Source organism: Pholcus phalangioides, unplaced genomic scaffold, assembly GCF_987345545.1.
Source record: "Pholcus phalangioides strain wild (caught in Gottingen) unplaced genomic scaffold, Ppha-v1.0 ptg000010l_1, whole genome shotgun sequence".
NCBI lineage: Eukaryota > Metazoa > Arthropoda > Arachnida > Araneae > Pholcidae > Pholcus > Pholcus phalangioides.
In genome coordinates, this window is record NW_028301603.1 from 44861582 (window position 1) to 44879631 (window position 18050).

General features: G+C 33.4%; 1 protein-coding gene across 4 annotated transcripts in view; it reads right to left on the reverse strand.

Moving 5' to 3' along the window:
* Positions 1-18050, reverse strand: part of LOC149081576 (phospholipid-transporting ATPase IF-like) — a 189722-nt gene that overhangs the window by 141306 nt on the left and 30366 nt on the right. For all 4 annotated transcript variants that reach the window (XR_016193471.1, XM_089238531.1, XM_089238533.1 and 1 more), the window contains exons 5-11: positions 9862-9990; positions 8729-8880; positions 8059-8123; positions 7445-7526; positions 7187-7322; positions 5240-5321; positions 2605-2720 (exon numbers count right to left, since the gene is read on the reverse strand). Coding sequence is in view for 3 of the 4 variants with exons in the window: in XM_089238531.1 (XP_089094657.1) it covers positions 2605-2720; positions 5240-5321; positions 7187-7322; positions 7445-7526; positions 8059-8123; positions 8729-8880; positions 9862-9990 (762 nt within the window). In the remaining variant the exon portion in view is untranslated. The remainder of the gene's footprint in view (positions 1-2604; positions 2721-5239; positions 5322-7186; positions 7323-7444; positions 7527-8058; positions 8124-8728; positions 8881-9861; positions 9991-18050) is intronic.

The following is an 18050-nucleotide window of genomic DNA, read 5'->3' on the forward strand; positions in this document are numbered from 1 at the left end:
AGAATGATATAAGTTTTTAATTAATCAGCACGCTTCATCTGGCAGTTGATATTGACAGTATTAGCTCCAAAAAGTTTCCACACACACAGAAACTATTTCACACTACAATTAAACAAAGTTTAATGATCACAGTTGTAGCGATTAAATGCCCACAAAATATTCGGTGAAGGCGGCATCACAGATGTTTTCTACAACATCCTGGATCTCACTATAAAAATATTCCTGTATTTTATATAGAGGACGACACAATTAGTTTTTCGAAAGCAGTTCCTCTAAAATCTTATTGAAGAGCTGCGTTCATCATACGTGTTGCCCTTGTGCAAAAGGAAACGTTCGTGCACTCTTGATCATGTAACTGTTCGTGAGCGATCAAAATAATAATAGTAATAAACAAAATAAACGATCTGATGTCAGGTAACATAAAAATGTGGAAACAAAGCTGTTAATTTTTGCATGGGATGTACAACTTCATCATGTGATGAATGTGCAAGAATAATGAAAAAAAAATTTTCTCAACTGCTCATCATAAACTCATAAATTCCACTTATCAGTAAGAAATCAATATTTATTTGACAGAATCATATACTTTTTGACTTTCTCATACTTAATTTGACGTACTTATTTTACATCTTTGTCATATTATGTGTTCATAAATGTTTTTGGACTGAATAGTGTGAATAATGTGTACTAAATCCTATTTTTACTGAATTGCAGCATTTTTAGCTAATTTTGAAGTACATTTTATATTCATAAACAAATAATTTTCCATTATGAATACGTAATTAAACAACACTGAATAAGAGTAGGGAAAAACCCAGGAACCGAAAATCAATTCTTGTTTTCGCTATGAAATACAGTCTTTTCACAGTTTGAGTCAATTTGGCCCAGTCCACGGTTCTAGTGTTAAGAACTATAAAAATGTTTGCGTCTAACTGTGTTAAAGTTCTTGTTCTACATGCATTAAAAATATTTTTTGAATATCTTGATATAAACTGCTGGCAGGCATTACCCAGCATACATTAATAAATAATAACAAATTACTCATTTCACTGATGGTTAATAACCAAGAGATGCTTCTTCAAGTAGATACTGGTGCTTCATGTTCCTTAATAGGGACCAGTGGATACAAAGCTCTTAGGTCATCACCATGCAGTCTATCTACTACAAAGCTGAAAGGATATGGCTGTGTTGAAGTTCCACTAAAAGGAAAAATTCTGGTCACAGTAAAATACAAGGGTAAAACCATGGACCTCCCTCTTCTCGTTACGAATACTACAGAAGGATATAACATTTTTGGACTAGACTGGTTCAAAGAGTTTGATTTTCACATTGATGACTGTTCAGCGAGTGATTACTTTGGCAACAACTACTCCATGAAAAATTGGCTGTACAAGTTTTCCACAGGCGTGAAAATGAAATGTATTTCGAGATGAACTTGGGAAGTGTAATTCTTACAAGGCTAGTGTTTTTCTGAAGCTAAATGCTTGACTGAAGTTCTGCAAAGCAGAAATTGATCGTCTCACTTCTGCAGGCATCTGGAAGCTATGTACTACAAGTCAATGGGCAGCTCCTATAGTAGTTGTAAATCTTGTGGTAGGCCTGAGCTATAGTCGGTTTCAGATAAAGATAACATAATTTATTTGTCCCCAGTAAATTTCAATAACACTATACAAGTTAGAGTTTACAATTAAATTACATATTTTACAATATTTGACAGAAAATACAAAGAGAAAGAAAAAATGTTTGAATGGACACAGTAGAAAATAGTTAATTCATAATATGGTGAAGAAAGCTGGGACAGGGAAGAGAGCAATAGCTAAAAGCTAGTAGTTGTAAATAAATAGATTTGTTCTATTTGCATTTGTGGTGACTACAAAGTCGTAGTGAAATCTCAAATCAATGAAATCTTCCACTGTCTAGAAAGCAATGGTCTTCGCTATAAAAAGCCAAAATACAAATTATTCCAGTCCAAAGTTGAGCACTTGGGGTTCAACCATCCGACTCTAACATTGCAGCAGTGAAAGACTTATCCAAACCTAAAAATATCCAGGAACTGCATTCATTCATTGAAAAAATCAATGACTATAACAAGTTCATTCCTGGTTTTTCTCAGCTGGCAGGTCCTTTGAACAAACTGCGAAGGAAAAATGTCAAATTCGAGTGAAAGCAAGAACAAGACAAAGTGTTCCAGAAATTGAAAGAACATGTTGCTAAAGCTACCAGACTACTGCATTACAACTCAGAATTGCCACTGATTCTGGCAACTGATGTGTCATCTTATGACATAGGTGTTGTGATTTCTCACAGATATTCTGTTGGTTCAGAAAAACCGATTGTCTTCGCTTCCAAGACATTGACTGATACACAAAAAGCCTACAATCAGATCGAAAGAGAAGCTTTATCCACGTGCTGTTACCTATACACCCTGTATAATGTTAAACCATTGTTGATACTAACATAGATTAAACCAAACAACCCTGTAAATAAATAAAATATTGAAAAATTATACATTACTGCTACAACAAATAGTAACAACAACAAATGAAATAAATTAATTTTCAATATGAAGTGAGATTTCGAGGAAATATAATCTTCAGTACACACTTGTCCTAGCTCTTCGTTCAAATCTGAACTATTACAGATTGCTGGCTCGTCAAATTTTTCATCATACAGATTTAGATCCCACATGAAGAACTTGGCACCAACAAATTTCACCATTTCTAATATTAAGAAAAAAAATTAAGCATTAAGTCATTTTTATCAAACAGTCGAATCTGAAATTAACACGATCATTAATCATTTTAAAAGTCATTCTATTACAAATACAACGCCACAACAGGCAAAATGCCCAACAAGGTGGCTGAGAAAAAGATGCCCATAAAAATATGGATGTCATATTTCAAAAATACAGCAACCCAATTACAAATGCAATTAATAAAAATTATAAACAATATATACACGTGATAAAATACTATACAATGCCCATAAAAAATACTTATGGTTGTCTTATTCTAAGTATGGATAGCTTCTCGATTTACCCCAACATGTATATCGTTTTTATTTCTTTTTAAACGTGTCAATTGTGTTACAATTTACTACCTCCAGGGGTAAGCTATTCCATTTATTAACAACCCTATTCAAAATTCCCTGCGACACCATAATTGCATTGCCCCTCACCAATCGATACTGGTGTCCCCTTGTAAAAGCAGTCGATTGGCGGTGTACTAAAAGTTCATGGCCCATCCTATCCATCCCATTGAAAATTTTGAACACTTCAATCATATCTCCTCAACACCTGCGTTCATCCAATGTAAACATATTCAAAATATGAAGTCTCTCTTCATAATTCAAGCCCTGTGTGCCAATAAGGACATGCGTAGCTCTTCTCTGCACCCCTTCAACCAAGTCTATGTCCCTCTGTAGGTATGGTCTCCAAAACCTTACAGCATACTCCAGTCCAGGACGAACTAATCCTCGAAAAAGCGGAAGAATGACTCTAGGAGAACGCGAAGAAACCTTTTTGAAAATGAAACTGAGCATTCTATTCGATTTTTTGACCATCGCTGAACAATGTCCAGAAAACCTAAGCCGCTCGTCAATGAGAATTCCCAAATCGGCGTGACCCTAGTTGCATCCGGGATAGTGACATTCAACTCATAAGAGAACCATGGGTAAACTTTAATTGAATTAAATCCAAAATGGAATCGTAAAAAACTGAGACTAAGCCAGAAATCCATTGAATCATCAATTTAATATTCCAATTTTTCATTTATAAGAAGGGAAATAAGCAAAAAAGTATTCCCTTGTGAAAAGATACTGGTCCCCCTTTCCTAAACCGTTCAGAACTTCTGTAAGCTGCACAAGTGTTGTCCATTCTAATCAAAAATGAGACAGCATGTGGAGATCGTCGTATGAACAGCCATAAGGAAAGCATTGCCAGCGAGATTCCCTGACCAGCCTTTTGACCGCAGTCACATGACTCCGATCTTTTCTTCACATTGTAACCCCTCGTGCTCACCTTTATATTATTATTACTCTGTGGAGTGAGCAGAGGGTTGGTGGCAAGCCCCCTCAATTTGCTGAAAAACATCCAGGGCCTTCATTTATGTCATTATCTTCCAAAATAGGAGTAGGAGCATTTTGACATGACTGGCCATGACAGAAAGTGCAAACACCTGAACACTTTAGGCCTGCTTTTTGACATGTACAAGCCAAACGGCACTGTTTAAGAGGGTAACTTACAATTATGTTACCATTAAGGTATCAGACCATCTTTCTTAGCGTTTTCCTATAAAATGGTACTGGGGTAAACTTTAATAACATTTTCGAAAGTGTCCCAAAATGGTAAAAGCACTAATAAAATTTTGGACCACCTATGTCACATTTTATATGAAAAAATTATTATTTAAAATAATAAGCAAAATTCATGCGATATCAGAAACTGGATTGCAAAAAATTCTATGAATGAAATGTTTTGATATTTTCACAGTATATTCAGCTGGTGATGATGCAGGTTACAAACCAAAATTTTATTTACAAACCAAGGATTATATGGTATATGCTCACAAACACCCAAGTATTTTGATGTACGGGCCAATTTTTTTGAAATTTCATTTTACCCCTCATGCATAAAACACTAATTACACAAATACAAGTGATAGACTTTTGATTTTAGTTCATAACAACATGTGGCAGCATATCATATTGAAATTTTGTAATTATATAATTATTATAATTAATAAATAGGTTTTTAGAAATCATGTTTCAAACTTAAGTAAAATGTCAAAAATAACATACTTCATAAAACACTTAAAATTTTTATTCACAGATTAGTTAATGTAACACGTTAGTGAACATAACTTTGGTTCCAAGTGACATAGGAACAAAACAAAGCCTTTTGGAATAATCAGAAATGAGGCTTTCATAAAAAATGGAAATAAAAATTAAAAAAAAAGAAAGAAAAATATGTGTTCTTCCAAAGTGACATTTTAGGTGCAGTCGGATACCTTAAATATATTAGGAGATTCAAAACCATTCACATGTAAATTATCAAAGCTAACTCGACCAGCAACTACAGAGTTTTTAAGAACTGATTTAGAATAGATCACTTTCACACCTTTTTATAAGATTTGAATAGGTGTATGCATTAGTCTAGGTATCAGTTACTCACTGCTGGCCTTTCATTCAACTTGGCGTACCATATAATTCTAACAATTGAAATTAACACGACCTGACTTACCTAATGTTACATACAGCGAAATTGGAATGATATAATTGAACAGCACAATGAAAGACAGAAACATTTCCAGACCATATACATTCTGCAAAAAAAAAAAATGTTTGCTAAACAGAACACTTGAATCAGTTTAAATAGAACAGGCAATCCTAATTTATATACAAATACAACACCACAATAGGCAAAATACCCAACAAGGTGGCTGAGAAAAAGTTGCCCACAACAAATGCCATATACTTCAAAATTACAGCAACCCTGATAAAAAGGCAATTACAAAAACTAGAAACAGTATATGCTTATGGAAAAACAAATCTATGAAAAACAATCAATGTCTGCAGGAGACTTTATGCATTATAATTTTAGTATAGTAGAACCCTACCATTCTATGGAGACAGATATAATGTGAGTACTACAATATATGTTGTATTGAATCAAGAAAAATTTTATGTAGCCTAGATCAGTATTTCTCAACTGCCAGGACCCTGACATTAATAAAACCAGGCCATGAGGGATTCAGTTTCACATTTGTCCATTAATTTTTCCATAAGTGAGGTATATGACCGCATGACCGAGCCATCAATTAACAGAAATAAATCATTCAGGCAGCAAAATTCCAAAGGTTGAGAACAACTGACCTAGACCAAAGGTGAATGAACTTTCTGACTCGCAGGCCATATTTCGATCAGATATATTTTTTCAGGCCACATAAAAGTTGAATTTCTTCTTCAATGAAAAACCACTACCTATAAAACTAATTTCAACATGTTTAACTAGTGCACAGGAATTTTTTGCATCGTTATTGCTGCACTAAAACCAATAATGTGATGTATACAGTAAAAGTTTGTTATAACTAGTATGGCTTATAATGAAAATCTTGCTATTAAGAGTCAGTTGTATGTTATTGCCAAAAAGCTAATGTTGAAGATACAAAAGAACATCTACTTATAGCGAGTTATATATGAATGAAAATAAGAACACATCCACTAACTACCACAAAAATTCTGGAAAAAGCACATGTTTAACTTTCCTTTTCTTCAAGAATTACAAATAAAATGAACTGGAAAGATTAATATTTTTTTTAAAATCTCTTCACCCTATTTATAGCTATAAATGGGCGATGTCAATACCTCCCCATAGATAAGAAGACCACACGCAGTATCTTCCAGTGCATATAGGATCTCCACTTTTGACATCCTTATTACTTCCATTGAAAAATCCACCCGGCCACCTTGGAATCTTCCAAAACAGGTCTCAGAGCAAACACACTTTCAAACACACAGAGATGCATATTTCAGCAAAAGTAGTTTGAAATAAGAGAAGAAAAAAAAAGCATTTCTTTAATGTTCATTTATATGCTTCTACAATGCAAAAAACTAAAATTTGTTTGATTGTGAATTATAGACGGCCATGTTTTACTTCCCGTATTAAGAGATGGTATATTTTGGCACAAAATATACAGAGAAATTAAATTTTCTGAATGTTATGCGGAAACTAACATTTGGAAAGAAAAGTGATTCCTCTGGAAATCAAACCTGGGTCCCCTTGCATACTGGGCTAGTGTGCTAACCAATACACCAGAGACACTTTTCAATTCCTTATAACATGCATTAGTAGAGTGAAATTACTTCCCGTGTTGTCTTGGTTGGAGATGACTTTGAGAGAGGAGCATATTAAGGTGCCATCTATCAGTGGTCACCTCAGGTCAGATAGGGAAATAACTTTTTGTTGACTTTTCTTGGGATCAAACCCCCGGACCCAATGGTTGCTTTCATGGTGGTAGGCAAGTGTCATACCATTGTGCCACCTGTGCCCCATTTATATGGGCTAGTATAAAAAAAAACAATGATAAAACTGCAAAAAAATAGTTCTGATCATTCATGGTAACTCACAAGATATATTTCATATATTTCATAAAACAACTAATAAACAATGATATTAAATCAATCTTACTTCTCTCACTTTAATGAATACAATATGAGGAATGTACCAAGCAGGTTCTTTGTCGTACACAAAATACATTGCTGTAGATATTGAAGCCTGTATCAACATTATGCCCAAGAATACAAGAAGCACATGATTTAATGTTCTGTAAAAACAAGTACAGAAAAAAACTAAATGTATCATTGCTGCCAATTCAGTGAAGTAATTATGCATCATCAATCGGAAACGGCATATGCTATTATGGTATAATCAGAAAATAATAATTACCGTTCCAAAGTTGAAAATTTGTTTGACACAATCTTCAGATTCAAAACCATTTTCGTTTCCGGTCCAGTGAATATAGCACAACCTACATTTGAAACAAGAAAAGAAAATTATAAGAAACATCTATTTGCATTATTGTTTCACTGAGGAAATTTTTCCTATACTACTTAACCATACATGCACCCCTCCTACACATTCCTCTGCGGATAGAAAGAAAGAATTTCTAATGAATTAATACATATGAATGTGTTCTGAATTGTACGAGTGGCCCCTTAACGTATTTATGTTGCTAGTGTTACGCTTTTAATGTGCTCTGCTGGTAGATATGTGGACCAGGTGCCATCTGCATTCCATATTTTGAAGTTAGAATAATAGATGCTTAAATTTTTCCACAGAGCAACTGGGAATTGAGATTGGGAAATAAGCACAGAAGAGTGACTTTTGAAATAAGATGTCTCAAACAGGGAAAATTTCCTATGAGGGATTCACAGCACATAGCTTAAACATAGAAGCATTCAAAATGCAAAATAGAAAAAGGTATTATGAATAAAATGAACATTGAAAAAATATATCATTATTTTTTTTATGAATCATACAACAAAGGAAACCATACACACCAAAAATATATTTTGTGTTTTTCAACGTTGATCCCCTCAGCAACAAGTTCTCGCTGTTCAAAGGCCTGGGGAGGAAAAAAATGTAAAAGTCAATGATTGATATAGGTTTTGTTAAGTAGGTATTTGGCTATGGCCCCGTGTAACCAGAAAATGTTTTGTTAAGTAGGTATTTGGCTATGGCCCAGTGTAACCAGAAAATGTTTTGATAAGTAAAAGACTTGTCATATGTTTGAGTTTGCAATCAATATTTCTTCAACTCCAGTAGTTGGCATCATGAAGTTTTCAGGTGAGTGATGAAGAATTATTTTTTCAGAAATTTAAGACAGTGTAAACTCAATCAGGTCTCAAACAAATCTCTGATTAACTCCCTTACCACAAACCTTTTTCTTTTGAAAAAGAGAAATTGATGAAAATATCTTTCTTCCTCTTTTGTGCATGTTTTTTTCAAACTGAGATGTTCACAAGCTTTACAGATCTTGCTAAAAGTGTTTGAAAACAATTTAATGTTTTAATGCAATAAACATTAGTGAATATCATAATTTGGTGAGTGATGAGTAAATTTAAAATATTCTGAATAAAATCTAATCAACTGATAATACTAGCATTTATTGAAAAATCATCATTCATTTTCATTAGAAATGAGTAAATGAATCTTTTTAAATATACATACGAAACATGTCTGTCTTGCCCTTTATATACAGTGATCTTCCCATTGAAAACATATAGATTAGGTATAGGTGGTCCAGATTCAATAACGGCATACATATCACTAAGACTCTGTTCTGTTTGGTATTGTAGAGTCTGATCAGGGCATTCTTGAATCTAAAATAACATGCATATATATATATATATATCAGTTTTACAAACTTCATGAAAATTAGAGTGAATTACAGATCAAGTAATTAGCAAATTCATGTTATCAATTTCATGTCAAATAAATGGGTAAAACGTCGAAATAGAGGCTGTAATTAACAACTTTGAGTTGTAACGAAGGAATCAGTTCAGATGTTTTGATTGTGTTTGGGAATTACAAAACAAAATCTCAAATATTAGAGATATGGCTAGACCAAAGTTACCTGGAATGAAAATTTTGGGATTTTATGTGTGTGACAAGAGACAGTGAAGGATTAGTGAAGCTGAGGGCTTTGGCATTGAACATTTTGGCATTACGTTTGGTGTTGCAAAGCACTAGAATGAAGCTAGCACAACTGAGACATGCTGTGAATGACAGACCAGCTTGGAGAGCCATGATTTATAGCAGCGGTTCTCAACTTTTTTGACTCGCGGAGCCCTTTCTGGTAAATAATTTCTATGGAGGAGACCCGTAGACCGATTTTTCATTCATTCATCAAAGTTACTAATTTATTATTATTATTCAAAAATACTTATAATTATTTTTTCCGAATTTACTGTTGTTTTGTATTTTTCTCAAGCTGTCGCGGAGCCCCTGGGGAGTTCACACGAAGCCCCAACGTGAAAGCTCGCGTAAAATCTAATTTTCTGCCAAAATCTGGAGAAATTTTAACAAATCCACGGAGGAAAAAGGATGAAAAATCTGGAGTCTCACGCCTAAATCCTGAGAGTTGGCAAGTCTGCATATGCAAGAGTTTCACAGATCCACCCCGTGCACTCAAGGGTCAAGTAAAAATGTTTATACTTTTCACGAGATAAATCACATATTCAGTATAAAAACAAATTTCTAATCATGTAATTTAACATTAACATGGTTCAGATGTAAAATGTTTTTGGATTTTTTTTTTGTTTTTTTTTTTCAAAATTACTACTTCCTTTGCCAGATTTTACCTTGAGGTTAGTTTCACCATCCAAATTTGCAGTGGTCACTTGGCAGCGTCCATCCTCATCTGAAGATGAAAGTAATATGAGATCACAAGGAACTTCTTCGTCAAGTTTAACCATAACAATATCGCCAACCTGTGAAAAAATAAATTTTATTTATTCAAACTTCATATAAATGGTAAATTAATCTCACTCCCAGATAATACAATACTGTATGCTGAAGACAATGAAATTACAAATTAAATAAAAAAAAGTTGAAGAGGGCCTATTCAAAATCAGCCTGGCTCAAGAAAAAAAACTAAACTAGATATACAAAAACTGTAAATACATCTGCTAAAACACAAGAAATATAGTTTGACAAATACAATTATAAAAATTCATGGTCATTGTCCGTGTCATAATCATCAGTAATTGCCAAGAAATTGAAAGAGTTCATGAGTACAACTACATATGAACAATAAAATAGAACTTTTAATTTGAACTTGGTTAATTCAGATTTTCAATAATTCAAACCTTCACAAATTCCCCACGAGTTTTCTAATTTAATGTCAAAATTTCTTATTTAATTCAAACTTCTTTTTTTCAAATTTTCTGGATAATTTGAAGTTGAAGGAAAAAAATCATGATTTTTGTACTTTTGTACGAGCAAATTTAGTTTGGAAAAAATTTACAAGAAGCCAGACTTTTCTTTCTTGGGATCAAGTTATTAAACCACAAATTTTTAAAGACTAATAGAAGTTTGAAAATTGTTTTCTCAACTTCTTTATTTGATAATTTAATACCTATTTCAACATTGTTCAGCTGTAGTGCATCGAGAATGTGTACCAATTAATACAAATTATGCTTTCACCCTATAGGATCAAGGTGTAACATTCAAAATCTGAATATTTTTGTTGTCATTAACTATTTAAAAAGATCAATGTTCCATAAATGGAACAGTTTTTATTTAGGGGCTAATTCTAGGTAATATGACACAGAGGAATGAACTTTCTGGGGTGGATTGTTTATATTGGGTGAGTAAGTTTTTATTCTTGCATTCTTAGAAATGCATGTTTTAGCAAACTGTAGACTAATTAAACCCAGTTCGACAATCGTAGATAGTCTTGTTGTGTTCAGCTGAGTGAAACAATATCCAAAAGATATCTCACATCAGAAGAAGCTGCAGGATATTTCGAAACTTCCAAATTCTGAATCAGAGGAAGTAGATATATGTCAATTATGTGCTAATGAAAATGGGAAATTCACAGATGAAGATGATTTGTGTTGAAAATGATCTAGTATCAACAGTTCCAAGTGATGTATGTGAAATGCTAGATAATTTTGCAACAACGAGGATGAGGTGTTAGAAAACTCTTGAAACGTGTTCTTCAAAAGATGTAGGGCAGAAAAAAGGAGCAAAACATAAGTGCATTACTCAAGTTTCAAGAAAACGCAAGACAGTTTTGAGCAATCCAAAAAAAAAAAAACTATTGCATGTGATAAAAAACGTTCTTTCTGGAATCCAATCAAAACCTTAGCTCTGGATTCCATTGGAAAAGATTTGCCATATGACCATTACAGCATGTTGGATAATTCATTCCGAGCTGTGGATCATATTTTGTATTTGGAATTCCGAAGAAGTCACAATGAACCTTCTATGAATGAAGGAGGGGTTGATTATTCATTCAGGTCCACGTTGTCAACTGAAAAAAAAAAAATGTCAGGTCATCTGATGGCCATTATATTGTATCTGCAATGAAAGGACAGTGTGTAGTTTGCCAAAAAATCACTGTAAAAATAATACTACCAATGTGACAAAAAGGTCCATCAAATATACATGTTTTCCTTCTTTCATCATGGACATTATAAAAAAAAATTGAATTTTCTGCACTCATTTTCAAGTTAAAAAAACCAATATGTGTTGCAAATTTAAACTTGTAGAAGAAAACAGAAAATTTTGTGTGATAATTTTACTCCAGAAATAATCGTGAGAATATAGGCGATCCAAGTGCCGATGTTCCAACATCGTGAAAAACAAAGAAAACAATTCTCTTCATCAAATTTCAAAGTTGATCTATGTATGGGCACGCAAAAGAACCTCAAATTCCAAATTTCAAAACAATAAGTGACTTTGTTCATAGTTCGGCCTTTAAACAGTCAAGAGTATGGAAAGCATCGAAAAGTTCTGATTGAAAAACATTAATGAAATTCCATTTCTTTGATGGCATAAGAATGATACGAAAAATTTGGGAAACAGTTTTATAACGAGTGATCATGAATTGTTTCCATAAATCAGGCTTCAAACACAGTCAAGAAATTCCGCAGTGATGCTGAGTCCAGCACAGTGGACTAATGTAGCAACTAAGATAAACTATTTTATAATTATACATTATTAAAATTCTGCAAATTCTGGAAAGTTTCGTCACTGATGAAATTTTAATTGTTAATTATCTTCTGTGAATATTGATAATTAAGTTGCAATTTGCAGTCATTTTACAGATCCAGGGCAGATTAATTGGATAAATCAAACTTCCCCCCCCCCCCATGTGTAACTTTGGACTTTGTTAGTTTCATTTTTGATCATCTTATATTGCAGTCGAACTTGGTTAATTCAATGTGAAAAAAAATTACAAAAATTAGGAGCATATGCAGCAATTTTATATAGACCCAGAGGCACAATATACAATAACTTTCTAAAAGATTTATTTTATTCTTGAATATTACTCAATAGTAACCAGGGTTTTTTTTGACATGACAAGCATCAAAAACTGTCGAAAACCGTCAAAAACCTAAATGAATGCCTTTTGATAATGTTTTGAACACAAAAGGTATACAACATGATGAAAAAACTTACTTTTTTGCATATTACGTTTTATTTTTAAACCTTAATTACAATAATTAAAACAAAATGTTAATTATAATTTGCAATTTTGAATTCTTCAACATCAGAGCCTAGAACATATAAAATATAATTTTATGGTTTATTTATCTAAGCTACTCATTACCTGTGTTCAATTTGCTAAGTGGAATAGAGCTGCTTATTCAAAATATGTATGATAGGGCATCAGGTTGGGTTTTTGACCCCAGAAACTAACTCGGTATTAAAACTATCAAAATCTTACGGTCAATGATGTCAAATAATTTGTTAACTTGATAGATATGTTAAATAACAAAACACAAAACACTTACTTTTATTTAGATTAAAGGGTTTTATATTCAGAATGATAATTACTGAGGAAAAATATATATTTCGATATTTTAAATTTTCTGATCTGCCCAAAATTTTATTCCATACAAAAATTCTCATGCAGCATATGTTAATGCACTAATTTAACTCATTTTCACCTAAAAATTTCTTAGATCAGGGTGTATAAATTCACAGAGCTTTAAAGAGTATTTTCAACCAAAGCAGAGCTGACAAGACTTGATACCCAAAGCATTTGTTTTGCACGTTTGAATACAGCTTCAATTTTAAAACCAATGCATTAGAAATGCTAGTTAATGTACCATATCATAGTGCAAAAGTAAGAATAACCAAGTTTGACATATACAAGCTAGCATTGCTAAATTAAATGACATTTTAGCCCTACAATTTAGTAGTTTGATCGCTAGATATATTTCAATGTTATGCGTAATAAGAGTATTGTTTTAAGTATCAGTATGGTTATCTAGATAATTTAATAATAACAGAAATCAACATTATATACATGATGTAATAAACTTTTTTAAACACTTATCTGTTGTAAAAAGAGGACAGCAGATGGTTTATATCAATCAAACACGGGTGGGAAGTGACAAAATACATTTCAGAGCAGCAAAATATAGGATTCGGAGCAGATATTTATAAATTGGAGCAGAGAAATTAACAATATTTTTGTTAACCCTCACCCCTTTTCAAAATAAAACAACTACACTGTCTTTTGTTATCAACCATCTTTTCATCAGCTTGTTTTTTGTTTTTGGTGTTTCAGGCTTTTGACACCTTGTTTAAAAGAGTGGCTGTCATAAAATTTTTCGCACCAGTCTATATAAGATGATTTTTGCTTACTGAGGGCATTATTTTCTGTCTGGAACAGCAGCCCTTCAAATGGGCTAAACATTTTCTAGTCTTTATAGATATTATAAATTTTCTATATCAAGTTTTCAATTTGTTTATACTCAGAAATTATTGCAAAATGGGAGAGAATTTAGGAAGAATCAACACGATGATTGATGATTCAGCACTCATTATTTGGCGAGATTGGCGATCTGACACTCGTTATTTGGCAATATTGGCAATCTTACTCATTATCTGGCGATTTAATGCTCGTTATTTGGCAAAGTTTCTAAATTAGCAATTGTAATTCGGCGAACATGCTCTTTTCACTCCCGGAATATTTTTTTCACGAAACATCGGGATTTGACGCAATGACAATCGACTACAGTAATTTCTGCTGCTTCCAGTGAAGACTTTTTTTTTTGAAAATGAAAACTGACTCGCATTTGCGCTTTAAGGCTGAAAGACCATTGCAAACCATCCTCAGTTGCATGATCACTGATATTATTAGGGTTTCGCGATGGAAAGCCCATTGAAGGGCAGATCTTTTTGAAATTCCTTTCTGAAATTCCGGGCATAGTGAAGCAAAATTCGCTATTTGGTGCAGAAAAATACGAAAATACCCTATTGGAGCAGGATGGCGCAAGATGTTAATTTTGGCGCAGTGCGACACAATTGGTGCAGAGTTCCCACCCCTGCAAACATATATAAGTAGTTGAAGAAATTTTAGAAGGTCAAGAATCATCTTGAATCAAAGAATGTCAAATCTTTCCACAGTTTTCCCTTCAGTGTTCATGTTATGCTTTATTCAAATTTTATAAGAAAAAAAACACATATATTGTCCAAAATAATTCTGTCAAAATTAGAAAATTATTTTAGAATCATATTAAATATTTATTCTTGATATTGAAAAGCAATGTTTGAGGTTTTTGATAGTTTTTGACATGACAGTTTAAACTGCGTTTTAAGCCGTCAAAAACTGCCAACCATGATAGTAACATATGGAATTACTGCTTGGGAAGGTGCATATGAAGCAAATTTACAAAAAACTAGATAATATGTATAATAAAATTAGATCCCAAATAACGAACACCACAGTAAACAACAATACAACAGAATCTCATAAGCTAACTATAAGAGAAAACTACATTTACAGCAGGGTTGGTAAAAAAACCAAAAAACCGGGTTTTTTGACTAAAACCAGTTTTTTTGTTTTAAATAATATTAACATTAAAAACACAATAAAATTTCTGAAAAATAATTCAAACCTCTAATAATTAATTAAAATAAATTTTTATTAATGTAATTAACAGTATTCCCATATTAATTAATCACAATAAATATTTCTTACATTTTAACAAAAACCAATTCTTACAATTCTTTTTACTTAACTCAATGCATTACTTCACAGGTTTGAAAACGTTTTTAATTACTAATCATATATACACTGGTGAAATAAATTAAGAGAATTTTCATATTTTATCGAATTTCATGAAAAGAACTGAACTGAATGTAAAACCACTGCTTCTAGACAAAAATGCAAATCTTGTGCGTCAAATATGTAAGCGTACACGTGTGTGTAGGAGGAGCCAGTAGAGAAAAAGGCTTTATAAGCGTGCGTAAGTTAGGACACATTTCGTTCGCTAGCACACCTCTGCGAATTTCTTGGTGTTATTTTGCAGCAATCGGTTAATTTCAAATTGTAACAGTAAAAATGAATAACCACAAACGGGGAGGATAGAAGCAGACCAATCTCAAGTCCAGATTTGTAGAGAGTTCAATTTAACGTCCAGCGTCGTGTGTAACTTATGGAAACAGTTCCAGGATACCAGATCCATAGAGAGAAAGCCTGGGCAAGGTCGTCCAAGAGCCACGACGGCCAGAGAAGATCGCCATTTGTCAATTATAGCGAGGGACAGGAGTGCTACAGCTTCTCAGCTCTCTCGTGCCTTGTATGCAGCCACAGGAACCCGTGTATCAAGGGTGACTGTTTCCAAAAGACTTCATGAGAGAGGGTTGTTTGCAAGAAGACCTGCTGTTTGCATCCCACTCATTTCTAAGGACAGGAAAATCCGTTTATCATGGTGCAGAGACATAGAGATTGAAGTATGGATCAATGGGCGACCATTCTTTTCACTGCAGATGGCAGCACTACACATAACAAGCATTACAGAGAAACAAAAAAAAAACTTCACGTCAGGTTTCACTACACGTACACGCACCTTCCCGCATGTACCGATTCGTTGGGGGTTCCGCGGGTGGTTGGGGGTGGTGTAGCAGTAGTAGGTAGGGCCTCCAAAAAATGGCTCGGGGAACCATGATGTTCTTAAGTCAGTCACCTCGTTGGGCAATTTGCCTGTTGTGGCATTGTATTTGTATTGTATTGTATTGTACTGATGAGTCCCGGTTCAGCCTAAGCACCGATTCTCACCGAACTGCCTTATTTCAAGTATGAAATTACACTGCGAGACCTGTATATCTGTAAGAAGGGGACCATACCCCCTATTAACCCATTTTTTTGTTTATTTTGCAACCGCTGTTTCATACCTTTCGACTCCAACAAGTGTTACGCACGATCATGCGTGTGTATTACAATTATTGAATGGTTATTTGTTTTGTATTGTATCAATGTATGTACATATCAAATTTCATTAAAATCGGTACAGTAGTTCTAGAGATATTATCGACCAAGTCTGCAAATTTTCTTAATTTCTTACACCAGTGTAATATAAAGATGTTTTCTCCAGTTACTTTCAGTATGCTTAATTGGGAAGCTATTTTGCAAAAACTATAATAAAAATTAGGTGAATATAATGTATTTAATGGAGCATACATAATGCAGATTAATTAGCAATGATTTATGATATACAAGGTGATTATAACTGAGGTTTGAAATCAGAACGATTTCAAAACACTGTAAAAAAAGAACGATTGTCAGAATGACTTGAAAATTCCTGAATATTCCTGAAGAAATGAAATTTTATTTGGTAAAGGGGGAAAAAAATACTTAAAAATGTAAAATTAATGACATCATCCAACACATGGGAAATTTGCTCACAGAATGGAAACGATAGCCAGTCATGGCAAAAAGATAACTTAATTATAGCATTGCACAATTTCATAATTCATGGAAACATCACAAAAAAAACAAAGTAATTGAACGAATAACTACAACTTACTCAAGAAATGTTAAATATGTTGTCCACAGTGTTGGCTATGAGATGAAAGCACAAAAATTTTTGTGTTCAAGAACAGACCAGAGTATGCCATGGCCATGATGTGGATGCGATTGCAATTCACCTTTATTAAACCAAACGTGCCAACACGTTAATATTCCTGAGGAACTTCTAACATATAGGGGATACGCTGGAGATTGCAATTCACCAAAGTTTGCAATCTGACCACTGTTCATGACATTTTGATGAACCCTCCACAGCCAGAAGTTGCAAGGGTTAAGTTGCATCCTGTTATAGTCAAAATGGGTCTTCAGCAGCTGCTTTTACTGGTATTGCAATGTGCATCTTGATAGAAGTTGTTCTATCTACACACTGATACTGTGGAAGTGCCAAAATGATGTGGTTGCACAAAATAGATTAAACTGCTGGCCAAGTACAGCATCATCTACTTGCACATTTTGCACTACTTGCATTTTTTTTTTCTTTTGCCAAAAGAAATTTCCATTGCTTCAGGAGTATCCCCATACAAATTTTCAAGTCACTCTGACCAGTACCAATTGTATAGTTTTGGAATCAAAACTTTAATTATAATCACCCTGTATATAGCTGATTATTTTTCGTAAATCTGTTACTACTATACAGTAGAACCTTGATTAACTTTGCTTAACAGTGAAAGTATAAAAAAAACTTGAATATTAAGACTGGGTGATATACAGTATGAGATGTTCTACTTTTTTTGAGAAAGAAAATGAAAATATCTGTGAGGTAATGTAACTACTAGTACACTAGTCTTTGTCCTTCAGGGACAGCTGGTGTCTTTATTGGATTATGGGAATACCTGCCCATAGCATGATGGTGTCACTAATGTTGCTGCTTCTTTGTGTAGGGAAAAAGAAACCCTGTGAGATGATGCACCACTACATTTAGATGTGATGCAATCCTTACTCATGAATTTGCTTAAATGTAACCAAAGGTTAGAAAATGTGGCTAGAATGAGAAATTTT